Source organism: Palaemon carinicauda, chromosome 29 (assembly GCF_036898095.1).
Source record: "Palaemon carinicauda isolate YSFRI2023 chromosome 29, ASM3689809v2, whole genome shotgun sequence".
Lineage (NCBI taxonomy): Eukaryota > Metazoa > Arthropoda > Malacostraca > Decapoda > Palaemonidae > Palaemon > Palaemon carinicauda.
Genome location: NC_090753.1, coordinates 93,855,992 through 93,883,404, shown reverse-complemented (window position 1 = coordinate 93,883,404; position 27,413 = coordinate 93,855,992). Strand labels below are relative to the sequence as shown.

At 44.0% G+C, this 27,413-nt stretch overlaps 1 protein-coding gene across 1 annotated transcript in view; it reads right to left on the bottom strand.

Annotated features, from left to right (window-relative positions):
* Nucleotides 1–3,023: 3,023 nt before the first annotated feature.
* Nucleotides 3,024–27,413, bottom strand: part of LOC137622362 (uncharacterized protein C16orf52 homolog A) — a 31,469-nt gene continuing 7,079 nt past the window's right edge. Inside the window, exons 2-5 of the mRNA XM_068352954.1 lie at nucleotides 18,474–18,529; nucleotides 17,268–17,430; nucleotides 16,527–16,621; nucleotides 3,024–8,082 (exon numbers count right to left, since the gene is read on the bottom strand). Of these exons, the coding sequence (XP_068209055.1) occupies nucleotides 7,990–8,082; nucleotides 16,527–16,621; nucleotides 17,268–17,430; nucleotides 18,474–18,529 (407 nt within the window). The 3' untranslated portion in view covers nucleotides 3,024–7,989. The remainder of the gene's footprint in view (nucleotides 8,083–16,526; nucleotides 16,622–17,267; nucleotides 17,431–18,473; nucleotides 18,530–27,413) is intronic.

The following is a 27,413-nucleotide window of genomic DNA, read 5'->3' as shown; positions in this document are numbered from 1 at the left end:
ACCACAAATTAAGTTTCATACGCTGAATCCTTTACTGTTGCTATGTGCGCGTCACCAAGGCGACCGGAGGAAGCAGCAGGGCCTACTGGAACTGCATCACAATCGCTTGCCATTCATTCTTATTTCTAGCACGCTTTTGTCTCTCATATCTATCCTCCTATCTCCCAGAGTTTCTTCACTTCATCCATCCACCCAAACGGAAATCGTCAGCAGTACCCCGGACACCATGAGACTTAAAATTCTGGGAAAATTCTGGGAGTCGGCCCTGCTAATCCAGCAGAAGAAACTTGTCCTCAACACCACACAGGAATGCCTTCCCCCCCCCCCCCCCCAATTGCAAATAGACATACTAATCAACATGACAGCACCGATGAGTGAAGCAACAGCTAATCACGGCTAATCAGCAAAAGATTCCTCTAACCAGGAATATCACACGTCTCACTCGCAACCTGATCACCTGGTCCAGCACTCTACCCAGAGCACCCCTCCTGGCATAGCTATATAGCTACTACCTTCACCTTTGGGCCATTCCCAGCCAATGGAAATTTGATGCCAGGAATGAGACCAACCCAGATTCATATAATTGCAGCCTTGAAGCCCTCATTTATCAATTACTCTTCAAGCCTGATGATGAGCAGATGTACTTTGTTGTTTGAAACACGTTACAACTTGACCTCACTACATGAATGCGACAAGAAACATATCACCAAACCCTGGAATGCCCCTGGACTTAGTGCATATTAGCAAATGTACAATAAGTAACTGTGTAAAATAAGTAAAATAGCCTACATGTAAGATAGGGAATTTGAATAACACAGCGTTGTTAAGAGAAAAAGGGAGAGAAATGAGAAATATTTACATTCAAGTATGAAGGTGCCCTTTTCTCGAGCGCATTTCCTATGTCCTGCCCATGTGTTCAGCACCACCTTAGGGAAGACTTATTACAGGTATCTGATGTATGGATATAAACATTTATAGGAACCAGAGACTCTATGTCCTGTATAACGTACTAGTCTGTACTCGCCCAGAATTCACAGAGAGTACACTCGTAGAGTAATCCCTCAGTTTACCATAAAACTGCATTGTGTATGTATAATGTTGTGCACAATTATGTAATATTGGAATGTAATAACAACTGTAATCTAGAAGACCTTGTAACTTTAACACAAATCATTCACATTAATCTTTGTCTGGCATATGTATTTGAGATAGATTAACATGTCAAGTTTATGTAACCAGGTTTGATCTCATGTAATAAGTGTGATTTCATCACTGCGGTATCATTTAATCTGGTTTAAAGGCCACTTGTGAATGACAGAGGCAAGGGACAGTGACAGTGCCCTAGAGACTGATCATATATCCATTTGATCAGTGCCCAAGTCCCCTCTACACCTGAGGGCCAGGCAATGGCTGCTGATGACTCAGCAGGTAGACTTAAAGGCTCACACAAAGCCCCCATCCTTAGCTCACAAGGATAGTGATGCCGCAGACACTACAAGAAACTATCGAGCTTGAACCATTGTGCTCTAGTCTTGGTTAGTGCCGTAACCTCTATACCATGATCTTCCACTTCCTTGGGTTAGAATTCTCTTGCTTAAAGGTACACTTGGGCACACTATTCTATCTTGTTTCCCTTCCTCTTTTTTTTTTTTAATAGTTTATATACTGTATGAAAGATCTAATTTAATGTTATTACTATTCTTTAAATATTTTATTTTCATTGTTCATTACCTCTCGTAGTTCATTTATTTCCTTGTTTCCTTTCCTCACTGGGTTATTTTTCCCTATTGAAGTCCTTATAGGGCTTATAGCATCCTGCTTTTCCAAGTAGGGTTATAGCTTAGCTAATAATAATAATAGTACTTGGTTTCCCATCCAGCAGAACACCAGATGGATGTTTCCAAGAAACGCAGCCACATAGGTGAGCTGGTTGGCATTTTGTATGTTGGGCGATATTCTGAAAGATGAAAGGAGCTTTCTATCTTCGTCCCGGAGTCCGTGGCGAAGGCACAGAACCCAGCTATCCATGACTCCAGGTTCGAGTCTTCCAAATCTTCTCTCCAAGAAGTGAGTACTGAGGATTGGGATGAAGTTCTTCTCTATTACATGAAGACGCTTCAGCGCTACCTGAAGAGAAGTCAGCATTTCAGGCTGGAGTACCCGACTTCCTCAGCACTGAGGGTGAAGAAGCCAGCAAGGGGATGGAAGGACCATGCAGGGCATAACACACGAAGTCGATAGTATAGTTCACCCTAGCATTGAGGCAAGCCTGTCGGCGGAACAATTTTTGAAGGCAGAAGTCTGGAAATGCCAGACTACCTTCACTGCCCACAATTCCTTGGAGACCTTTACCCTAAAACCAGTTGTAGCTGCTCAATAAGTTGTGGATCAGACAGCTAGACAATAACAAGAGAGCTGGGAAACAAGCTAAATGCAGCAGAGATGTTCTATAAGAGGAGGCTCAGAATATCTTGGAAGAATAGAGTAACAAAAGAGGAGGTAATGGCAAGACTCAAACTGCAGAGAGCAATGGTAAAGGAAATGAGACAAAATAGAGCACTTACGTCTCACTGGGAGTACTGTTTAATACTCTTGACAGTGAGGCATTTAACTGAATGCCCCACTTATGGCACAGAAAGAAATAGATATCTGTTTGAAGCTCAAGGTGAGGATGGCAGGTTCATCCTTGCCAAGATCCTTGGTCATGTCGTACAATGATAGCAGGATTTTTAAATTGATTTAAAAAGCAGGTTTTCTGAATGCTAGAGGAGGTGGTAGAGGACAAAGTACATGGACAGTATTATGGTGGGCTTGGAAGGTAATTACAGTATACACCAAATCAAGTGATAAAAATGCCTATAGACAGGGAGAGGTGGAGGCGACTGACCACCAATGTCCAGGACACGGTACTTCATTGAATAAGGACACCAACAGAAAGTCGCAATGGATATTTTGATACACTTGGAAATCTACCATAATCAAACAAAGTGGCATTCAAGTTTGCAGTCCTGGTATTAATAAAATTCTTTTTATATTAACTTTATTGTCTTTGAAAATAATAAAGTTACACTGAGTTTATGATTATAGAATCACACTTTTTAATTCTAGAATGAAAAAATTAATTTGTTTACAAAATAATAAAATAAATTACAATAATTTACAATACTTCTATTACTGTATTTGTGCATTTTTTACACCAATGCACAAAATGAGTACAATGCCATAGAGATAGAGAGAACAAACAACCATATAGTTTACTTGCACATATTAAATGCTCATTATTTGCTGTACAATTTGTCTCCAGGCAAACTTAGAAAGACTAAAAGACATAACAATATAACTCATATAAAAATATCCTATCATCTACTTTTACATCTGCTGTAACTGAGAAATCACAGTTTATAAATAAAATACTAAATTACTTAATCTAACTTCAAATCAATATTTCGAAATTTTAAAATTGATTTTAAAAGCTTTTATCATATTAAAGATTGTTTCAAGAATACCATTAATTCTAGACAGATTAAATAATTAAGAAGCAAGTTTGTGGAATAACCAACCGCTATTAGGACGTACCAGAAATTAAATTTCCAGTGTACCAGGTAATAACTTCCTGTTCCTACAAAATAAAAATTGAGATGAAAAGTGTGAGTGCGTGTTAGTAGACTGATGATGATAATAATATCACATACTACAATTCATTCTGAAAATTTTTATGTACAAAAATACAGCGCACGAATGTTTTTCATGTCTGTAGCAAACATCGGCAAGGAAGTTCCCAATCACCACGAGTGATCTATCAATTCTTGCCATGGTCAATTCCCTGATCCTATAAACTCATTTCCTCCCCTATTAATCATGAGTAATGTACAGTTGCATCTCTACCATTAAAATAAATAGTTATGCTCCTGCCATAAAACTTGGTCTCATCTGCATATTCTGTAATAACTCTTTACTGTATGTTAATCAATTCCTGGATAATTGTAACTTAAGCAATCACTTCTTGCATCTTCCTTTTGTCACTTGACTTTAAGTTTGACAATGAAGACACTTGACTTGCAGTCAATGAGGGTTGTAGTGTCTGCTACTACAGTTATCCATATGTGGGACTTCTGCCCGCAATGTGCCTTGTCCAAAGCATATTGTTCTCTAGTCTTGGGTAGTGCCATAGCCTCTGTACCTTTGTCTTCCACTATCTTGGATTAGAATTCTTTTGCTTGAGCACACTCGTGCACACTATTCTATCTTATTTCTCTTCCTCTTGTTTTTTTTAAGGTTTTTATAGTTTATATAGGAAATCTTTATTTTAATGTTGATTCTATTTTTCCTTGTTTCCCTTCCTCACTGGGTTACTTTCCCTGTTGGTGCCCCTGGGCTTATAGCATATCCTGCTTTTTAACTAGGGTTGTAGCTTAGCAAGTAATAATAATAATAATGTATTGTATATTACTAGAAAGGATTTAATTTCAATTAATTTATGTTTATTTTGTTTACTTCTTTTTAATGAGCTGGGCAGCTTTTTAATTTTGCTAGGGTTTAATTTTCATCCTTTAGTGAAAATAATCCTTTTGTTAAGTCTTGTTCAGCCCCGTAAATGTTAAAACTAATTAATATCCTGATTAGGTTGCTGGTTCCAGCTGCTAAAAAAATTGTACTTTCCAGTGATGTATCTCAAAATTTTCAGGTGATTCTTCAAATTCTCAGCCATCATCTTTGTAAACTCCCATTTCTTCATTATTATTATTATTATTATTAATGGCTAAGCGCTAAGCTACAACCCTAGTTGGAAAAGCAGGATGCTATAAGCCCAGGGGCCCCAAACAGGGAAAATAGCCCAGTGAGGAGAGGAAACAAGGAAAAATGAAATATTTTAAGGACAGTAACAACATTAAAATAAATATTTCCTATATAAACTATAAATACTTTAACAAAATAAGAGGAAGAGAAATAAGATAGAATAGTGTGCTCGAGTGTAACCTCAAGCAAGAGATACTAAATAGGGGAGTTAATGCCTGCAGTGTGCTGCGCAGGGCACACTGTCAAAGGTATCAAAGGTAGTTTGTAGCATCTCTACGTCTTTCAGTTTCATTTTTCTGTTACCTTTCACTTTTTCCTACTTCGTCGCGCAACTTCTACGACACTTATGTATTGATTACCATGTATCGTTTAAAAATAAATTCTTCAAGTGACTCCATTTAACTAATCTAAAATCAATGATGTTGATAATGTTCAATGATCTCTATAAATGCCTTCAATGTCTTTCACAAGTACTTTAGTCAATTCTTTTTAGTGAGGCAGATTTGTACCGACTTGCAGGGGTGCCCTTTTAGCTCGGAAAAGTTTCCTGATCGCTGATTGGTTGAACAAGATAATTCTAACCAATCAGCGATCAGGAAACTTTACCCGAGCGAAAAGGGCACTGCTGCCAGTCGGTGCAAATGCGTCTCATTAAAAAAAATTGAGTATAGTGATTTATATGGAAAGCATGCCAAATACTTATAGAGCATTTATAATGAATTATCCATAAAATAAAAAATTATATACAATCAGATGGCTTGAAATAGAACTACAGTAAATGAGAAAAAACATAGATACTTCAGGAAAGCTCAATAATTTGCATTCAAAGTAGAATGTCAAAATTCAGAGAGACCTTGCTACATGGAGACAATAACAGCAAAGAATAAAAAAATAGCTACAGATGGTTTCAAATTATTGGAACCTAGATATGTGTACTGTAGGCTCTAGCCCCTTTAAGTATGTGGCCTCGAGGCTATACAATAAGTTCCAACTAAACATCTGAAAGACAAGATACTAAGGTATTCAAGAGTAAACTGAAGACTTTCTTATTCTCTTAAGTGCTTCAATAGTGAGGATTTAACAATAAACGAGCAATATGCAATATGCGGTGGGAAATGCGAAATGCCTTGGAATGCACATGATAAAATGACTGTGAAGTTCCTGTAGAGAGTAGGATTCCCTTGCTGTATAGGACCAGAAAATCCGCCCATAAGATAAAGTGTTCTAAACTGTAGTTACACCAAGTAATTACACTCCAATAATAAATGGCTGTTTGGAAATAAAAGGAATATACAGTACAAATATAAGTACATTAAATCAATAAATTTTCACTGAATACAACCTCTGATTCTAACAACCTATCTACCATACAGCTGTGTAAACAATTTACATAAAGTTGTATTTACATTACTAATAATAGATCAATTAATAAAGCTTTCAAAATCATGACATACAGTATTCCTTAAAAAGCAGACTGACAACAGTATCTATTACAAATTTTCAAAATCTATTTTCCAGGGTAATTATTTATCAGGAAATTACTTCCAATATTTTAGTCATGGGAAATACGTATATCTTTTGGACCTCAATATTATCATCGACTTATTTTTCAATTTCATCATCACAGCATATTAATAATTTACCAACTGCCAAGGACGATCCTTTAAGCCGATGTTTTAATAGCCTTAAAACCTTTTAAACTTTCTAAAATCACATAATATTGTAATATTTTTCAAAAGAGATTATATACAATACAGGTACAATCTTCACAGAATTTCTTTATTTTTTCCCCATAGCATTTTCAATTTTTTCTGAGTTATATTTGGCAATTAGATAAGAGACATTAGAATTCAAGGAAATAAACAGATTTTGACGTAGGAAAAATCTATTTTTGGGTGAGATAGCCATGTCGTCCTGATGGAAGTTCCCTTCGGCAGCTTCCTACTGTATAATATTTCTGCGAGTGATATTACAAGAGAATTACCGTCAGGTATCACGGGGTTCTAATCCCCGGAACGACTATCCGAAGATATCGTGTATAATCAGGGACGTATCCGAAGATAACCATAGATATCTGCACCCCTGATAGACTTTACCCAGTCTAATCAACATGTCCTCTCACCTTACGGTGCCCTCGTACGTCCTTGGTGATGCTTTTGATTCTAAGTCCCGGTTCATATGTCAACAATATTTGAATGTTAAATGATTATGAATGAGAGAAAGAAGAAAATTACCTCATACAATAAATGGATAAATGTGAAAACTTGTAGAAAGCTAAAATCTAAAAAAATAATACTGTCCATGTGAGTATTAAACGGACGCCTACTATCTGAAAATTATCTCATGATACAAAGCAATTAGCAATGTTATTTACCCTTCTAAAAGTTTCAGTTTAGCATTATATTATGCAAAGCACTGAACATGAGGAATTAAGATGTACTATATCTCATATAACATGTAATTGGATAAGCTAAATTAAATATATGTATATTTATACCTCACTTTAGTTGTTAAGTTGATTAATTTTCAATTTTGTCTCCTTTTCTTAAAGATAAAAAAAAATATAAAAATTCTTTCCATTGTTTACAATTAAAATTCATATCTTTATGAGACTATCAAGCCCTTGAGCATTATAGCATTCTGCTTTTACAGTTGGAGTTGTAGCTTGGCTAATAACAATAATTAGTTTATGAAAGTTGCTTATAGGGATTTGAAACATATCTAAGAGTTTATATAAAAGGTTAATTTGTGCTGTTTTATTAAATTTTACGGTTGCAACTCTTGGAACTAATAAAAAAAAAACTTGAGGTATGAATATACATGAAAAAACAATAAAAAAAAAATGATTTTCTTTTTAAAAACCCTACATTATCTTTTTGCAAATCCAACAAAATCATCCCGTCAATGGCATTTGCAAATACCAGTCACGCAGCAGTAATTCATGTGACCTTTGTACCCGATAAACAGCAGCAATAAAGTTACCAACAAGCACCAAATACTAAAAATAGTATAGTACCGAGACATTACAAATATACAAGGATTTGTGATAACATGAGATCATAGAAGAATTTAAGTACACAGTATGTAACTATATCAACAACAGTAAATTAATGCTAACAAAAAGTGGAATATCTGAGCTGCTTATACTACAAGAGATCAACTCTGCATTACTCACCACAAAGAAATTCAAAATCAAAAGTGAGGTAAGCAAACCTTTCCAGCAAACAGTTCAGAAACGACAGTCATCCAAAGAGCCAGTACGAAGAATATGTACGAGTATCCAACCTGAAAGAAAGAACAATGTTATAATAAAAATTACAAAGTATGTACAGGTGGTAAGTTTTTCATAACTCTACTGCACTGTAATTGTTCAGTGGCCACTTTCCTCTTGGTAAGGGTAAAAGAGACTCTTTAGCTATGGTAAGCAGCTCTTCTAGGCGAAGGACACTCCAAAATCAAACCATTATTCTCTAGTCTTGGGTAGTGCCATAGCCTCTGTACCATGGTCTTCCACTATCTTGGGTTAGAGTTCCCTTGCCCGAGGATACACTCGGGCACACTGTTCTACCTTATTTCTCTTCCACTGGGTTTGTTAAAGTTTTTATAGTTTATATATGAAATATTTATTCTAATGTTGTTACTGTTCATAAACTATTTTATTTTTCCTAGTTTCCTTTCCTCACTGGGCAATTTTCCCTGTTGGAGCCCCTGGGCTTATAGCATCCTGCTTTTCCAACTAGGGTTGTAGCTTAGCAAGTAATAATAATAATAATATCTGTGAGACAAGTTGATCTGGAGTACTAGGAGTCTAGATATGATACATTACTGTAGTTCCAATTATTATTATTATTATTATTACTTACTAAGCTACAACACTAGTTGGAAAGGCAGTATGCCAAAAGCCCAGGGGCTCAAACAGGGAATATAGGTCAGCGAGGAAAGGAAACAAGGAAAAATAAAATATTTTAAGAACAGTAACAACATTTAATTAAATATTTCCTATATAAACTATAAAAACTTTAAAAAAACAAGAGGAAGAGAAATTGGATAGAATAGAGTGCCAGAGTAAACCCTCAAGCAAGAGAACTCTAACCCAAGACAGTGGAAGACCATGGTACAGATGCTATGGCACTGGCACCACCCAAAACTAAAGAACAAAAGTTTGATTTTGGAGTGTCTTTCTCCTGTAGCAAATGCCTCTCTGAGAAGATCGGGATCAACCAACCATTGAGATACATCAAGAGACGTATCCCTCGCGAGCAAAATCAAATGGCTACAAGGAACACCCAGGGAGCTACACAGTCCGAAGCACAGAGTTTAGTGTTACAAGGGCTTATAAAAGCTTAAATATAGAAATAAAATAAAATTAAAAAATGAAAGTAAAATATACCACAGATTTCTGTATCTACTTCATAGTTTTTCTGCTATTGCTGGGGGCCCTCGAAGGGAACACAAGTGAGAGCCAAGGGATTAGAGTACAGTACATATACGAGAGGCAGAGATATTAATATTGCCAGTAGAAAATTGTAATGGACTGTACTATATCATTATTACAGTACAGTGATGTAAATTGCTGAAGTGTATTGTGTTATACATTTAAGGTACAATTAACATACCTGTACTTGAGGGTATATGCGAAATTACTATCAACAAAATGTTATTTTCATTAGTAAAATAAATTTTTGAATATACTTACCCGATAATCATGTAGCTGTCAACTCCGTTGCCCGACAGAATTCTACGGAAAGGATACGCCAGCGATCACTATACTAGAAGGGGGTGTACTCACCAGCGCCACCTGTGGCCAGGTACTGCAGTACTTCTTGTTGACACCACCTCAATTTTTCCTCGGTCCACTGGTTCTCTATGGGGAGGAAGGGTGGGTCAATTAAATCATGATTATCGGGTAAGTATATTCAAAAATTTATTTTACTAATGAAAATAACATTTTTCAATATTAATCTTACCCGATAATCATGTAGCTGATTCACACCCAGGGAGGTGGGTGAAAACCAGTGTACATGTATATCAGTAAGCTAAGTATCCCGTATTTCATATTATTAGTTATTCAAAATAACAATGACATTATAAGTACCTGGTAAGGAAGTCGACTTGAACCATTACTCTGCCTTTAATAAGTTCGTCTTCCTTACTGAGCGCAGCGTTCCTCTTAGGAGGCTGAACAACCCTAAGGTGCTGAAGTATAAAGGGCTGCAACCCATACCAAAGGACCTCTACACAACCTCTAACCTAGGCGCTTCTCAAGAACGAATTGACCACCCGCCAAATCAAACAGGATGCGGAAGGCTTCTTAGCCTACCGTAACAACCCAAAAAACAACAATAAAAGCATTCAAGAGAAAGGTTAAAAAGGTTATGGGATTAAGGGAATGTAGTGGCTGAGCCCTCACCTACTACTGCACTCGCTGCTACGAATGGTCCCAGGGTGTAGCAGTTCTCGTAAAGAGACTGGACATCTTTGAGATAAAATGATGCAAACACTGACTTGCTCCTCCAATAAGTTGCATCCATAATACTCTGCAGAGAACGGTTCTGTTTAAAGGCCATCGAAGTGGCTACAGCTCTCACTTCGTGGGTCCTTACCTTCAGCAAAGCAAGGTCTTCATCCTTCATGTGAGAATGAGCTTCTCTAATCAGAAGCCTTATATAATACGAAACTGCGTTTTTGGACATAGGCATCGAAGGTTTCTTGATGGCACACCATAAGGCCTCTGACTGTCCTCGTATAGGTTTTGACCTTTTAAGATAGTATTTCAGAGCTCTGACAGGGCAAAGAACTCTCTCTAGCTCGTTACCCACCATGTTGGAAAGGCTAGGAATTTCGAACGATCTAGGCCAAGGACGTGAAGGAAGTTCATTTTTAGCTAAAAATCCGAGCTGTAAAGAACATGTTGCTGATTCGGATGTGAATCCTATGTTCTTGCTGAAGGCGTGAACCTCACTAACTCTTTTGGCTGTCGCAAGGCAGACGAGGAAAAGAGTCTTGAGAGTAAGGTCTTTGAAGGAAGCTGACTGGAGAGGTTCGAACCTAGGAGACATAAGGAACCTTAAGACTACGTCTAGATTCCAGCCTGGAGTGGACAAACGACGTTCTTTAGAAGTCTCGAAAGATTTAAGGATGTCTTGTAGGTCCTTGTTGGAGGAAAGATCCAAACCTCTGTGGCGGAGAACTGAAGCCAACATACTTCTGTACCCTTTAATCGTAGGAGCCGAAAGAGATCTAACATTCCTAAGATGTAACAGGAAGTCAGCAACTTGGGTTACAGAGGTATTGGTAGAGGAAACTGCATTGGCTCTGCACCAGCTTCGGAAGACTTCCCACTTGGATTGATAGACTCTACGAGTGGATATCCTCCTTGCTCTGGCAATCGCTCTGGCTGCCTCCTTCAAAAAGCCTCTAGCTCTAGCGAGTCTTTCGACAGTCTGAAGGCAGTCAGACAAAGAGCGTGGAGGTTTGGGTGTACCTTCTTTACGTGAGGTTGACGTAGAAGGTCCACTCTTAGAGGGAGAGTCCTGGGAACGTCGACCAGCCATTGTAGTACCTCTGTGAACCATTCTCTTGCAGGCCAAAGGGGAGCAACCAGCGTCAGCCGTGTCCCTTCGTGAGAGACGAACTTCTGAATGACTCTGTTGATGATCTTGAACGGCGGGAATGCATATAGGTCGAGATGGGACCAATCCAGCAGAAAAGCATCCACGTGAACTGCTGCTGGGTCTGGAACTGGGGAACAGTACAAAGGGAGCCTCTTGGTCATGGAGGTGGCGAACAGATCTATCGTTGGCTGACCCCACAAGGTCCAAAGTCTGTCGCACACGCTCTTGTGAAGGGTCCATTCCGTGGGGATGACTTGATCTTTCCTGCTGAGGCGATCTGCTGAGACGTTCATATTGCCCTGAATGAACCTCGTTACTAGAGAGAGGTTTAGACTTCTTGACCAAATGAGGAGGTCCCTTGCTATCTCGTACAGCTTCCTCGAATGGGTCCCTCCCTGCTTGGAGATGTATGCCAAGGCTGTGGTGTTGTCGGAGTTCACCTCCACCACCTTGTTTAGCAGGAGGGACTTGAAGTTCATTAAGGCCAGATGAACTGCCAGCAGCTCCTTGCAGTTGATGTGAAGCGTTTCCTGTTCCTTGTTCCATGTTCCCGAGCATTCCTGTCCGTCCAAGGTCGCGCCCCAGCCCGAGTCTGATGCGTCCGAAAAGAGATGAAGATTGGGGGTCTGAATCGCTAATGATAGACCCTCCTTGAGAAGGATGTTGGTCTTCCACCACATGAGAGTAGTCTTCATCTCTTTGGTGACAGGAATAGAGACCGCTTCGAGCGTCAAATCCTTGTCCCAGTGAGCTGCTAGATGGAATTGGAGAGGGCGGAGGTGGAGTCTCCCTAACTCGATGAACAGGGCTAACGATGACAGGGTCCCTGTTAGACTCATCCACTGTCTCACCGAGCATCTGTTCCTCTTCAGCATGCTCAGAATGCACTCTAGGGCTTGGCTGATTCTTGGGGCCGACGGAAAAGCCCGAAAAGCTTGACTCCGAATCTCCATTCCCAGGTAAACGATGGATTGGGAGGGAATAAGCTGGGACTTTTCTAAGTTGACCAAAAGACCCAGTTCCTTGATCAAGTCCAAAGTCCAGTTGAGACTCTCCAGACAGCGACGACTTGTGGGGGCTCTTAACAGCCAGTCGTCTAAATAAAGGGAGGCTCTGATGTCCGCTAAGTGGAGGAATTTTGCAATATTCCTCATCAGACGCGTAAACACCATAGGCGCTGTGCTTAGGCCAAAACACAGGGCTTGGAATTGGTACACAACCTTTCCAAAAACGAATCTCAGGAAAGGTTGGGAGTCTGGATGAATAGGAACGTGAAAGTAAGCGTCTTTCAGATCCAACGAGACCATCCAGTCCTCCTGCCTGACCGCTGCTAGGACCGACTTCGTCGTCTCCATAGTGAACGTCTGCTTGGTGACATAAGCATTGAGCGCACTGACGTCCAGCACCGGTCTCCAACCTCCTGTCTTCTTGGCCACCAGAAAGAGACGGTTGTAGAAGCCCGGGGATTGATGGTCCCGGACTATCACCACTGCCTTCTTCTGTAACAGGAGCGACACCTCCTGGTGTAACGCTAGCCTCTTGTCCTTTTCCTTGTAGTTGGGAGAGAGGTTGATGGGAGAAGTGGTCAGAGGGGGATTGCGGTAGAATGGTATCCTGTAACCCTCCCTTAGCCACTTGACAGACTGGGCGTCTGCACCTCTTCTTTCCCAAGCTTGCCAGAAGATCTTGAGTCTGGCTCCTACTGCTGTCTGGAGAGGAGGAGAGTCAGTGTTTGCCTTTCGAAGGCTTGGGACCTTTCTTAGACCTGCCCCTGAAAGCGTCTGGACGGGTACTTCCTCGGCTGGGGGCTCTGCCACGAAAGGGCGGAATAAATCTTGTAGCAGGAGTATCGGCCACTGGGGTGCGGTAAGTTCTAGGAACCGAAGGAGCAACCTTAGCCTTACGAGCTGAAGAGGCCACAAGGTCATGAGTGTCCTTCTGAATAAGGGCCGCAGACAATTCCTTGATAAGCTCCTCAGGGAACAGGAACTTAGAAAGCGGAGCAAAAAGTAACTGAGACCTTTGACAAGAGGTGATACCAGTGGAAAGGAAAGTGCACAGTTGTTCCCTTTTCTTGAGTACTCCCGAAACAAACATGGAGGCAAGTTCGCCGGACCCATCGCGAATTGCCTTATCCATACAGGACATTATAAGCATGGCCGAGTCCTTGTCAGAAGGGGCAGTCTTCTTGCTCAAGGCCCCCAGGCACCAGTCGAGAAAATTGAAAATCTCAAAGGCGCGAAAGACACCCTTTAAGAAGTGGTCTAAGTCGGAAAAGGTCCAGCAGACCTTAGAGCGCCTCATAGCCGATCTACGTGGAGAGTCAACCAAACTTGAGAAGTCAGCCTGGGCAGAGGCAGGGATTCCCAAGCCTGGTTCCTCTCCTGTGGCATACCATACGCCCGCCTTAGAAGTCAGCTTAGTAGGAGGAAACATAAATGAAGTCTTCCCTAGTTGCTGTTTGGACTGCAACCAATCCCCTAACATTCTTAAAGCTCTCTTAGAGGATCTAGCAAAGACGAGCTTAGTGTAGGCCGACTTAACAGGTTGCATGCCTAGAGAAAACTCTGAAGGAGGAGAGCGAGGGGTAGCAGAGACAAAATGATCCGGGTAAACCTCTCTGAAAAGAGCCAGGACCTTGCGAAAGTCAATGGAGGGTGGTAACGACTTGGGTTCCTCCACGTCCGAAGAGGGATCATCTAGGTGCGCAGCTTCCTCCTCAGAAACCTCATCACCTGAGTGTTGAGAAGCGAGAGGTAAAGTTACAGCGGTGTGCTGAACAGCAGAATCCTGACAAGCGGGTGCAAAAACACTTGCGGTCTCATCCTCAAGTCTCTGTTGAAGAGGATGAGGGCTAGTAATGACAAAGTCATGAGGCTGGGATGAAGGAGGTTCTGCGGAGGTTTGAGGAGCAAGTGTGGTGAGAGGCGACTGAAGTAAAACCTGAGGTTCAGGCTGCAAAGACTGGTCAAGTAGAGGAGAAGGTGGTAGATGCATGCGTTGAGGTGGCTGACTCATTGCATGAGGTTCCTGTCTCAAGAGTTGCGCTTGCTTCAAGGGTTGAGGTGGTTGCGCAGTAAGAGATTCCTGTCTCACGAGTTGAGGTTCTTGAGGTGTGAGCTGCGAGAGTTGAGGTGGCGGCTGCGCAGAACGCGGCTCCTGTCTCACGAGTTGAGGTTCTTGAGGTGCTTGCCTCGAGAGTTGAGGTGTCAGCTGCGAGAGCTGAGGTGGCTGCCTCAAGGATGGTAGAGGTTGTCGTACCTCAAGAGGTTGCTGCCTCGAGGATGGTCTTACTGCAAGAAACTCTTGTCTCAAAGGTAGAGGAGGTTGTAAGGCATAAGACTCCTGTCCCCATTGTTGAGGAGGTTGCCGCGTGGTAAGAGGTTCCTGCCTTAAGGAAGGAGGAGGTTGCTGCACAACGCTGGTATCTGGCAACTCCCAACGCGGTAGCTCACGCATGGAGGTAGCTTGAGGAACCTCAACTTCGTACGTCTGGCAGACTGGACTGCGTAGAGGAGGAGGAGCGCTCGCAGGAGGAGGTGTAACCTTCTCTGCCTGAAACTCACGCATCAATACCGCAAGCTGCGACTGCATAGACTGCAGCAAAGTCATCTTGGGATCAACAGACGTTGAGGTCTGTTGAGGCAGAGCCTTAACAGAAGTTGAGGTCTGTTGAGGCATCGTCTTACCTCTCTTAGGAGGCGTGCAGTCACCTGATGACTGCGGTGAGTCAGAGCTAGCCCAATGACTACATCCGGGCTGTAGAACTCGTGCGGTCTGGACTTTACGCTTAAGAGGTCTTGAGACCTGAGTCCAGCGTTTTTTCCCCGAAAATTCTTCTGCAGACGAGTAAAATAAGGGCTCAATCGTCTGAGAGTGGGAGTGACGATCTCTGTAAGATACGCCCGCAACCACCGAGGATACTGCTGTGCGCCGATCAAGGCCTGCCGAACCCTTTTGCCCTTCGACATTGCTTCTCCCCTGGGCTTGGGAGCTTGCAAGAGGTCCCGGACTGGGAGGACGACTGGCACGCACAGAAGTACCCTCACGCACAACACTGACACTGACACTAGCACTCGGCACAGCACTGGCACTACCACTTCCCACTGCACTTTTCACTTTAAGTTCCTTGACGTCTGCCAAGAGGAACTTGTGGTCACTCACTACCGACTCCACTTTATCACCTAAAGCCTGAATGGCACGCAAAACATCAGACATATCAGGCTGAGCACAAAAAGTAGGATCGGGGGTAGCCACTACAGGGGGAGGAAAAGGTTGAGGATCATGGGGTGAGGAAAAAAGCGAAGAGCGAGCCGAACTCCTCCTAACTCTCTCTCTCTCTAACTTAGTGGTATACTTGAGGAATCGAACAAAATCAAGTTCCGAAAGTCCGGCGCATTCCTCACATCGATCTTCCAACTGACAGGATTTTCCCCTACAGTCGGAACAAACGGTGTGAGGATCAACCGAGGCCTTCGGAATACGCCTAATACAAGTCCTACATCGTCTTTGGGGAGGAGCTTGAGAAAGGTCAGACATCTTGAATCAAAGAACAGTCAAGGGGGATTCCAATTAAAGCAAAAGATCGTTAACCATTAATCAAATCAATATAAAAGCTATCTAAGCTAATAGACAAGTTTCCAGTATAGCGAAAGCTGAAATCTTAGAGCAATACTTCACCAAAAACCGTGAACAAGACTCCAAAATTATAAGCGTATCCATGTAGGTCTTGCCGGAAGCACGACAGAGGAAAAATTGAGGTGGTGTCAACAAGAAGTACTGCAGTACCTGGCCACAGGTGGCGCTGGTGAGTACACCCCCTTCTAGTATAGTGATCGCTGGCGTATCCCTTCCGTAGAATTCTGTCGGGCAACGGAGTTGACAGCTACATGATTATCGGGTAAGATTAATATTGAAAAAAATATAATATGCATATGGTGTGGGGTTTCCTGTCATCCATGGAATTCCTTATCTGCAGGTGCTTAAATGCAATAGCAGGGCTAACTTTACTGAACAAATGGCAGTAATAAGTTGAGCAGACCATAGTAAAAGTATCCTAGGACCAATGTCCGATAGAAATCGTTATTTCACAATCGAAAACCTTTGAGTCTTTACCTGAAAACTGTTGGGAAGCTGATAGGGTTCACCACCAATCTCCTCCACGTAGAATCCCATGGGAAAAACGACTGCAGCTAGACAGAACAGCACCACTGTGAAGATTAAATATACACTTGTACTTAAGACCAAACTTACAAGGTTATTTTGTTAACAATAATTCAAAATGCTTCACAATATTCTTTGTCATCTTGTTTGCATAAAAATACTCTCTTAAAATTTTTAGAAAAAATATGTTAAATTATAATTTTTTGATTATCAATGAACAGCTATAGTACTGTACTACTGTAATAATAAATTTGACCTGATTCCCTGTACCTCTACAACTTTTATACAATTACAACTCTTGCCACACAATCAAAAACAGGAAATTAAAATCTTAATATGGATTGAGCCAAAATTGTTCCCATTTACTTGCAACTGTATACACAAAGACTGATTACAAAATTGCGAAGGTAGACTGTTACTATGTCACCATCTTTATCATTCTTACCAGAGTGAGCAAAAAATGTATTAGTTTTCTTTACAGAATTTAATCATCACTAAGCTGTATGATACTTAAAAAATAATTTGCAATGCTTTAATAGTGATTAGTACAGTATCCCCATATAATGTATTACATATAATATGATTAAAAGGTATCAATTTAGCACAATGTATATACTGAGGACAATTTATTTCAAGATTGCATCCTGTCATAAGGTTTTTCATACTCAAATCCAAACATAATAAAGTACTTACTTGCAGTGAATCCAACCCATCGAGCATAGGTCATTACATGTACGCTGATGCGGCAATGCGATAACGCCAGAAGTACGATCGTTGCCGTGACGCAGACGCATCCCACCACGACACAACCCAAAGTGACAAGCCATGCACCGCCCAGAGACGGTGCATAACACACCTAAAAGAAAAAGAAAGAAAACCAAGTTAAATTACACTTTCCTTACATTACTTTCAATTCTGGACATCTATATTTATAGTTATATATGAAAAATTTATTTAATGTTATTGTTGTTCTTAAACTTCTCTTGTAGTTTTTCCTTATTTCCTTTCTTCACTGGGCTATTTTCCATGTTGGAGCCCTTGGGCTTATAGCATCCTGCTTTTCCAACTAGGGTTGTGGCTTAGCAAGTAATAATAATAATAACTATTGAATTAAAAACATAAAAAGTCCGCAACTTACAAACTTAACAGGTTCCAAGAAGCCATTTGTAAGTCAAATTTTTTTCAAATTCTGCACTAGGGTAGGCTTCACCTAACTCACATGCCTACAATTTTCAGCTGCAACAGTCAAGAAATAGTCCCTTTTCACATTCAAATGTCTTCTTGCTTACTGCATTAAATTATATAATATTGTTTTATGATTCCAGTTAGAATTTTGTTTGTAAGTTCAGGACCCTCTACATCCAATATCACACCTTTTCATCGACTCTCAGAAGCCAGCAATTAAAAACTACATATAACAAGAAATGTTGCCTTTATACCCATCTGTATACATTCCGATATAGAACAGACAGTACACTTAAGTCCAATTCTTCATTGTCGAAATACATCATACAACTAAGGTGAATGGATAACTGGAAAAGAGTTTCCAAGGAGACAGACACTGGACACCTAAATCTAGGATTCTAGCCTGTTACAAATAAACATCAGCTTGCAACTCTTAAATATTTAGGAGAGGGCTGGGAAACCTTAGTAAGAAAGTTTTCCTCGTCCGTAACTATAATAAAACCGTAAATTGTTCTATGGTTCATCTTTTTACCTCTCATAAATTCAAACACTTAAAAAAAATATTCCTATTCTTATCAAAAAGCTCCTCAAGTCAAAAACAACTTAAGATATAAATGCATTCCATTTAGCATGGAAAAAATCATAAAATTCAAGAGAACAGTATATAATATAACAGTGAATGTAAGCCATTCATAATAAAAGCAGAAAACTAACCTGAGATCTATTATACAATGTCTCACATGTCCACAGCAATCCAAGCCGTGTGTCACCTGCAAAATACAGAAATACATCATTATTATTATTATTATTATTACTACTACTGTCAGATCTTTGCTCAGATAGCACCTTTAATGTTTACAATGCTTCCAAAACATCAAAAATTTTAAATAATTTTTATTTTTCCTAACATACTCACCGAGAACTACTTTTCTTTGGAGTCACTTGTGATCTCTCAATCTCGACCAAGATTTTCCCGCCGTTACCCCCCCTTACCCCGCTCTATATAGGTTTACCCCAGCCGCCAGAGAATGCGCCCTGAGGGCAGGATTAGGGCAGGTCACTGCCTCTCTGGGTCAGCATCATCATTAAGTTTGTCGTTTTAGCCCAACTTGGCAATGGAAGGATGGCACTCGGGGACGGAAGGGAGGGCCATTACCCGAAAAGTAGTTCTCGGTGAGTATGTTAGGAAAAATAAAAATTATTTAAAATTTTTGATTTGTTCCGACACAAATACTCACCGAGAACTACTTTTCTTTGGAGACTTATACTTTAGAAGGCGGGAGTGCCATTCTGCCACTTGGCTCGGCACATAGTGCCTAGAGGGCTATGGAATGCGGGGCCTATCAGAGAGCGGAGAGAGGGTAACTGCGGAACCTTACGCTATTATCCAAGACTCACCTCTTAAATTTCTTCTGTTGATTTTCTCCTGATGAAGTAGCGAAGAATTTATTCCCCGTTGGGGACATCTTTTAGCCTACCGCTACACAGATTGGAGGGCGGCGATGACTGTCCCAATGGAGAATCCGTCCAAGGATTTCCTTGAATAATCCTTGAGGTAGTGGGCAGTAAAGGTCGACTGGTGCGACCAAGTGCCAGCTTGTAGGATCTGTCCCACCGCCATGTTTCTCTCAAAGGCCAAGGAGGTGCTCAGGCCCCTGATGTCATGGGGGCGGGGAGTGCCTGGCACTGCCATTTTATCCTCTTCATAGGTTCTAGCGATGACTTGTCTCAGCCAGAAGGAAATGGTGTTCTTGGAGACTTGTTTCTTATTAACACCTGTGGAGACGAAGAGGTTCTTGGCACCTGGTCGGAGATGAGCCGTCCTTTCCAGGTACTTTCTGAGCGTCCTTACTGGGCATAACTTCAAGTCTTCTGTATTGCCTGTCTTGGGAATGGCCGGAATTGAGAAACCTTCAAACTTCGGGTCCCAGACTGCTGGGTTCTGAGTCTTCGCCACAAAGGAGGGTACGAACCTGAAGGACACTTCCTTCCACCCTTTGGAGTGCGCAACGTCGTAAGACAGACCATGGATCTCGCCCACTCTCTTAGCCGAAGCCAAGGCTAGCAAGAAGACGGTCTTGAGGGTGAGGTCTTTGTCCCCGATATCTTTGAGGGGTTCAAAGGGAGGACGACTTAGCATTTTCAGGACCTTGGCCAGGTCCCATCTGGGCACTCTCCTAGCTTGAGGAGGGCAGGACTGCTCGAAACTCCTAATCAGCATCGCTATGTGTCTCGAGGTCCCCAGGTCGATGCCTTTCAGGAGGAAGACTTGGCCTAAGGCTGCTCGTACTCCTTTAATGGCTGGGATTGACATCCCTACTTCATCCCTAAGGTACACGAGAAACTCAGCTATGTCCGGGACCGAAGCTTTAAGAGGTCTAATGTGTTTCTCCGAGCACCACTTCGTAAAGGCGGCCCACTTCGCCTGGTATACCACGGTAGAGGATTTTCTTAGGTATGGGGACATCCTCTTAGCTGTGGAGGAGGAGTACCCCTCCTTCTTCAAGAGCCGCTCGATAGTCTCCAGGCGTGAAGGCGAAGAGAGAGAGGGTTGTCGTGGAACTTGAGGAAGTGAGGTTGACGCAGCAGGTCTGACCTGGCGGGCAGAGGCCAAGGTGGTTGGCTCGCCAGGTCTTTTAGATCCGCGAACCACTCTCTCTCCGGCCACCAGGGCGCTACCAAAGTCATCCTTAGGTTTTGGGAGGCTCTTACTCTGTTGAGTACCTGCCTTATCAGCGTGAAGGGGGGGGGAAAGCGTACACGTCCAAGTTGTCCCACTTGTGCTGGAAGGCGTCTTCTAGGGCTGCTCTTTGGTCTGGTACCGGGGAGCAATAGACCGGTAGTTTGGCGTTGAGCTTTGTTGCAAAGAGGTCCATCACCGGGGAGCCCCAGCGTTGAATGATGAGTCTGGCTACTTCCGGGTGTAGGGACCACTCTGTCCCCACTATCTGACCCATTCTGCTGAGGCCGTCGGCTAGCACATTTCTCTTCCCGGGATGAACCTTGCTAGCAGTACCACCTGCTGCTCGTCCGCCCAATGCAGGATGTTTATGGTGAGGTCGCACAGTTCCTTCGATCTCATGCCCCCTTGCTTCTTTATGTAGGCTACCACCGTGGCGTTGTCGCACATTAACGCCACGGTGTTTCCCCTTAACCGACTTGCAAAGTGCAGACATGCCTTCTGGACTGCTTTTAGCTCTAGGACGTTGATGTGGAGATGCTTTTCGCTCTCCGACCAGGTACCGCTTGCTGTCTCCTCCCGAAGGTGGGCTCCCCACCCTAGGTTGGAGGCGTCTGTGAACAGGAGGTACTCGGGGGGACAGGACCCGAGGGGCATCCCCTTGAGGGAGTTCGACTGGCAGTGCCACCATTCTAGGGCTGTTCTCGTGTCTGGAAGGATAGGAATCAACGCCCTCTGAGCGCCTGTCTGGGACCAGAAGCTCTTGAGGTTCCATTGCACGGGTCTGAGCCGCATCTTCCCTTGGGGAACCAGTTTCTCTAATGAGACCAGGTGACCTATCAGTCTCTGCCAGTCTTTCGCCCTCCTGAAATGTTCTGACAGGAACGGCTGAATGATGTGATTGAGGTTCCGTATCCTGTCTTCCGAGGGGAAGACCTTCCCCTGCACGGTGTCCAACGTCATCCCAAAGTATCCCATTCTGTTGGATGGCGTTAAGTTCGATTTTTCCAGATTGATTATAATTCCCAGATTCCTGCAGAACTGGAGGAGGTTTCTCCCTTGCTCCTCCAAGAGGGCCTTTGAGTTGGAAAGGAGCAACCAGTCGTCTAGGTATCTGATGAGACGGATACCTCATTCGTGAGCCCACACTGAGACTGTCGCGAAGACCCTCGTGAACACTTGAGGGGCCGTCGACAGGCCGAAGCAAAGGGTCTTGAACTGCAGGATCTGGGAACCCCATTTTACCCGGAGGAACTTCCGACTCGACGGGTGGACAGGGATCTGGAAGTATGCGTCCTTGAGGTCGACCGTCATCATGTAATCTTTCTCCCTCAAGGACATCAGGACGGATTTTGGGGTGTCCATCTTGAAGTCCGTCTTCTTGACGAACTTGTTGAGGGCCGACAGGTCTATCACGGGTCTCCACCCCCCCGTTGCTTTCTCTACCAGGAACAGGCGGCTGTAGAAGCCCGGGCCTGGGAGAAGGACTTCTTCCATGGCCCCCTTCTCTAACATGGAGGAAATCTCTCCTTGAAGGGTGGCCCTTTTCATCGGGTCCCTGGGGGCCAACCATTCTGTCTGGCTGGCTGGAATAAGAGGGGGTGGGTCCGCTATGAAGGGGAGCATGTAGCCTTCTTTCAGGACGGACACCGTCTAAGGATCCGCCCCTTGTGTTTTCCATGCTTGCCAATGAGGTCTGAGGCATCCCCCAACCCGAGGCTTGGGCGGGAGTAGGGGGCCTCTCCCTCTACCTTCTCCTAGAGGGGCGGCCTGATCTGCCTCTCTTCGAGGCGGAGTAACCCGACCTGAAGGAGCTGGCAGAAGCTGGTGCTCCTCTGCGGGAGGGCTGCGGAGTTGTTGTCCAGGAAGAGGAAGGGGCGTCCCTCCTCGAAGAGCCGGGGGCGGCCTGAGGAGTCACGGCGCTATCCGAGGCTGATCTCCTGTATGGCGGCCTTCTAGAAGACGCTTGTCTGGGGACGTTGGCCTCTCTCTTCTTGGACACCTTCTCCATTAGAACTTCCAGTTCCTTTAAAGGGAACAGAGACTCACCGCCCAAGGGTAGGCTACGCACAGCTCGGGCCTCCCTGTCCGGGATCTTCTTTGACAACTTAGAGAGAACTGTGTCACGTTTCCTAAGTACCCAGTTGGCCGTCAAGGCGAGCACTTGATACGCCAGAAACTTGAGAGTTTTCCCCCCGGAGGTGAGAAGGTCCGTCAGGAGACTCTGCTGCTCTGGATCTTCGGGGTCGATGGAGGCTTGTACGTTCACCAACGTGGAGGCCCACCAGTCCAGCCATGAGGAGACGTTCACCAGGTCCCTCGACATCTCCTCCATCATGGCGGCTTCTGTAGGCGAGAAGGAAACCGGGGCTGAAGAGGCCCTTTCGTCCGAGCCGCCCTGTCCCAGGATGTCTAAGGCCGGGTCCACTTTACAGGGGCCTGGGCGCCGCCCTTCAGGAATGTAAACCTTCCCTTGTGTCTTGACGCCCTGGAGCAGTTTCGAGGCACTCTGGGACTTGGGGCTTCCGCATTGCTGGCCACCAAGTTATCTATGTACTCTTGTCCCAGTACTAGGTCTGGGGCAAGAGGAAGGGCCAGGGAGGACTTCGGAAGGGCGTCGTGATGTGTGAATCTCAGGAGGCTTGACCTCCAGGAATTCACCTTAGGTGCCGAGGGTTCTGCGATCCCATGGAGCCTCCTGATGAGACCCACCACCCTTCTGTATGCGGAGTCCTCCGACGGGGGAGCTTCGCCTCCGTCAGCCGAGGCCTCGGCCTGGCGTGGGGGTGCCGGGTTGCTTGAACGGTAGACCGGTCGTCCTCCTCTTGGGTCCAGGGAGGCCGACCCGTAACCGTAGGGAGCTCCGTAGGAGGGTGGATCTCGCTGCAAGGCGGGTGCCACCGGCTCAGGGAGGGCCCTCGGTTGCCCAAAGGCTCTGGAAGCCGAAGTCACGGTCCCGGTGGGCTGACCCGACAACGGGAACCGATCCTTCTTGCTCGATGACCGCACCAGCTGGGATGGTTCGGTCAGGCTGCCTTCAAAGAAGCGCGTTTCCCCCCGCTGGGCGGGGTGAACCGGAGGCCTCAAGGACTTATGCTTCTGAGCGAGGTCTTTCCTGCGTGGCAGGTCGAGCGGTTCTAGGCTGTGCGTAGGGAGCGGCAGCCTAGACGCTCGTTCACTGGAACGAGAGTCTGGAGAGTGGAGCCTCTTGGACTCTCCTGAAGGGACGTAGACCCAAGCGCCGCCGGGAGAGGCATCTCTCCTATACTTACGGGAGTGGGAGCGGGGGCGCTTCCTGCTATGTCGCGACCTTGACCTGGAGCGGGAACGATCGCTTTCGGACCGCTCCCTCTTCCCGCGCCGTTTCTCCCTGACTTCTACCCCGGAGGATGAATCTATCTCTGACGAGTCCGAGGGCGCCACGTTCCTCGTGTAACGGCTGCCCGCGTGATGCGTGGGGGAAGCTCTTCGCCGTCGGACGTCCGAGATTGGATGTTGGAGGAAGTCTTCGGGGACCGCTGTGGAGATCGTCGGCACTGAGTCCACTCTATCTATGCCAGGGGGCCAGGGGTCCAGGGTCACGTCCATTCTTAGCGGTGACCTCCCCGGTGTTTTCGGCAACTTCCACCCGAAGGCATCGCTACTCGGGCGGCGAACTCTAGCGTGGCTGTCCTCTGGCGGGGGAGAGCCCGACGCACCGGCCCACGAGGGCGGGGGAGACTCTGAAATAACAACACTGCCCCATACGGGGTCTTCTGAGGACGCGTGGTCCCCTGCCACGAGGCCTGATTCACCAGAAGCACTACCGGACCCTCCGTTATCTCTAGAGGGGCCTGCCCTTGGTTCTTCCCTCACACTGGGTTCACTGGGAAGAACGCTATGACTAATCCCAACACTGGGGGCTTGCTGCCCTCTCCTCTGCGAAGGAGACGGAGAAGCCGAGGCTTCGTCGGACCGATCACTGGCCGACGGTAACGAAGAAACGCCACTAACTTTTCTGGGGGAACGCTTAGAAGACTTCTTCTTTTTGGTACCGTACCGTACCCACTGTATATCATCCCAGCTTACGCACTCCGGACACGTGTCCGCGGTGGAGCAAACTTTCCCCCTACACGTGGAACAAAGGGAGTGAGGGTCTACTTCTGGTTTAGAGAGGAAAGCCCCACACGACTTTCCGGCTCTAGGACCAGGGCAACGACGCACATGCTCCATCGTTCGCACACGAAAGGGCCAACACTAGCGAGTTATAAGTACACTGGGATATACACAGGGAGAACGCACTGTAACACTTGCGAATAACGCACTACGCAAGAAAAACACAAGTCCCCACACTGGAAACACGTGGAACACAAACGCGCCAAAGGATCGAGAGAGCGAGATGTTTACAGCTCACGACCAAGAAACTTAATGATGATGCAGACCCAGAGAGGCAGTGACCTGCCCTAATCCTGCCCTCAAGGCGCATTCTCTGGCGGCGGGGGTAAACCTATATAGAGCGGGGTAAGGGGGGGTAACGGCGGGAAAATCTTGGTCGAGATTGAGAGATCACAAGTGACTCCAAAGAAAAGTAGTTCTCGGTGAGTATTTGTGTCGGAACAAACTAAAATTACTGCCAGATCTTTGCTCAGACATATTGATCAAATACATAAGGTACTTATGGTCACCATTAATTGTTAACTATCAGCTTAATATTAAAGGCTCAAAATTCAGACATAATTAAAAATGTATTTATTGATTGTTTTTCACTGTTAGCACAGGGGGGTGGGGGGGGGTGCAGGGGAAGAATATCCTCTTCCCCAATGATAAATACAAACATGGTGATCTAAGTCAAGTTGGACACAAGAATTCTTAATAAACCTCTCTCTCTGAAGAAGTGTACCCAGCCACAACCATACAAGGCGAGTTCCTATGTTTAGCTTTGCCCACCACCTGTGCCATCTCTCCCAACACTATCTGTTTGGTTATGCACCGTGAAGTAAGGCTGTGACAAGTACACTTCTTCGGAGCAAGGCATGTCAGGGACTCGTGTCCAAATGTACAGTTCAGTTCAGATGCTGGGCGGAGGGATTTGCCTTTCCATCGGCACCTCCTTAGTTTTCTTCTTTATTTTCTTTCCATCTTCTTTTTTATAGGTAGTAGGTTGGCCTGGGCAACAGCCACCCGTTGAGATACTACCACTAGAGAGTTATGGGGTCTTTTGACTGGCCAGACAGTAGTACATTGGATCCTATTTGAAGGTAGGCAAATCTTGTGAGTTTATCTGGTCTTTAATGAGAGAGAGAGAGAGAGAGAGAGAGAGAGAGAGAGAGAGAGAGAGAGAGAGAGAGAGAGAGAGAGAGAGAGAGAGAGAGAGAGAGAGAGAAATATTAATGATTACTTTTTAAAACTTATTTTAAAATATTCACTCATTCAGCTTGTTTTATTGCATGCTCGACAATAAACATCTCTCTCTCTCTCTCTCTCTCTCTCTCTCTCTCTCTCTCTCTCTCTCTCTCTCTCTCAGTATTCTTTTATTACAAAGAAGTGTCATATGTAAGTGATGAAAATTAAATATCAAAAAGAAAAAAATTTTAGAAAATATAAAAATTAAAAAAACATAAATAAGCTAAGTTAGGTTAAAGTTCACGTAGTGTAAGTTAGAGTAAGTTATGGTACGTTATCACAGTCACCATCTCTACCTCCTCGCCGACCGTCCGTCTCTTCCTGCGTGGCAAATCCTACACTTGCGCTGGCCTGTCTCTAGGGTAAAGTGACAATAAAAAACCTCTTTTTTATTTATTATTTCTTTAAAATTATTCTTGTTTACATCTCTCTTATATAATGCAATTGAATTATTGTTATGTGTAATTATGTGTAGTAATTTATTAAGGAGTTATCAAAGATTTTCGGGATGTAGAACAAATTATACAAAATGTTATTTTTATTAATAAAATAAATTTTTGAATATACTTACCCGATAATCATGTAGCTGTCAACTCCGTTGCCCGACAGAATTCTATGGAGGGATACGCCAGCTATCACAATACTAGAAGGGGGTGTATTTACCAGCGCCACCTGTGGCCAGGTACTCAAGTACTTCTTGTTGACACCTCCTCAATTATTCCTCGGTCCACTGGTTCTCTATGGGGAGGAAGGGAGGGTCGATTAAATCATGATTATCGGGTAAGTATATTCAAAAATTTATTTTATTAATAAAAATAACATTTTTCAATATTAAACTTACCCGATAATCATGTAGCTGATTCACACCCAGGGGGGTGGGTGAAAAACCAGTGTACAAGACTAAAGGATAGCTAAGTATCCCGTATTTCATATAATCAGTTATCCACAATAACAATGAAATAATAAGTACCTGGTAAGGAAGTCGACTTGAACCGTTACTCTGCCTTTAATAAGATCGTCTTCCTTACTGAGCGCAGCGTTCCTCTTGGGAGGCTGAATCAACTCAAAGGTGCTAAAGTATACAGGGCTGCAACCCATACTAAAGGACCTCATCACAACCTTTAACCTTGGCGCTTCTCAAGAAAGAATTGACCACCCGCCAAATCAACAAGGATGTGGAAGGCTTCTTAGCCGACCGTACAACCCATAAAAAGTATTCAAGAGAAAGGTTAAAAAGTTATGGGATTATGGGAATGTAGTGGCTGAGCCCTCGCCTACTACTGCATTCGTTGCTACGAATGGACCCAGGGTGTAGCAGTACTCGTAAAGAGACTGGACATCTTTGAGATAGAATGATGCGAACACTGACTTGCTTCTCCAATAGGTTGCATCCATAACACTCTGCAGAGAACGGTTCTGTTTGAAGGCCACTGAAGTAGCCACAGCTCTCACTTCATGTGTCCTTACCTTCAGCAAAGCAAGGTCTTCTTCCTTCAGATGAGAATTTGCTTCTCTAATCAGAAGCCTGATGTAGTAAGAAACTGAGTTCTTAGACATTGGTAGAGAAGGCTTCTTGATAGCACACCATAAGG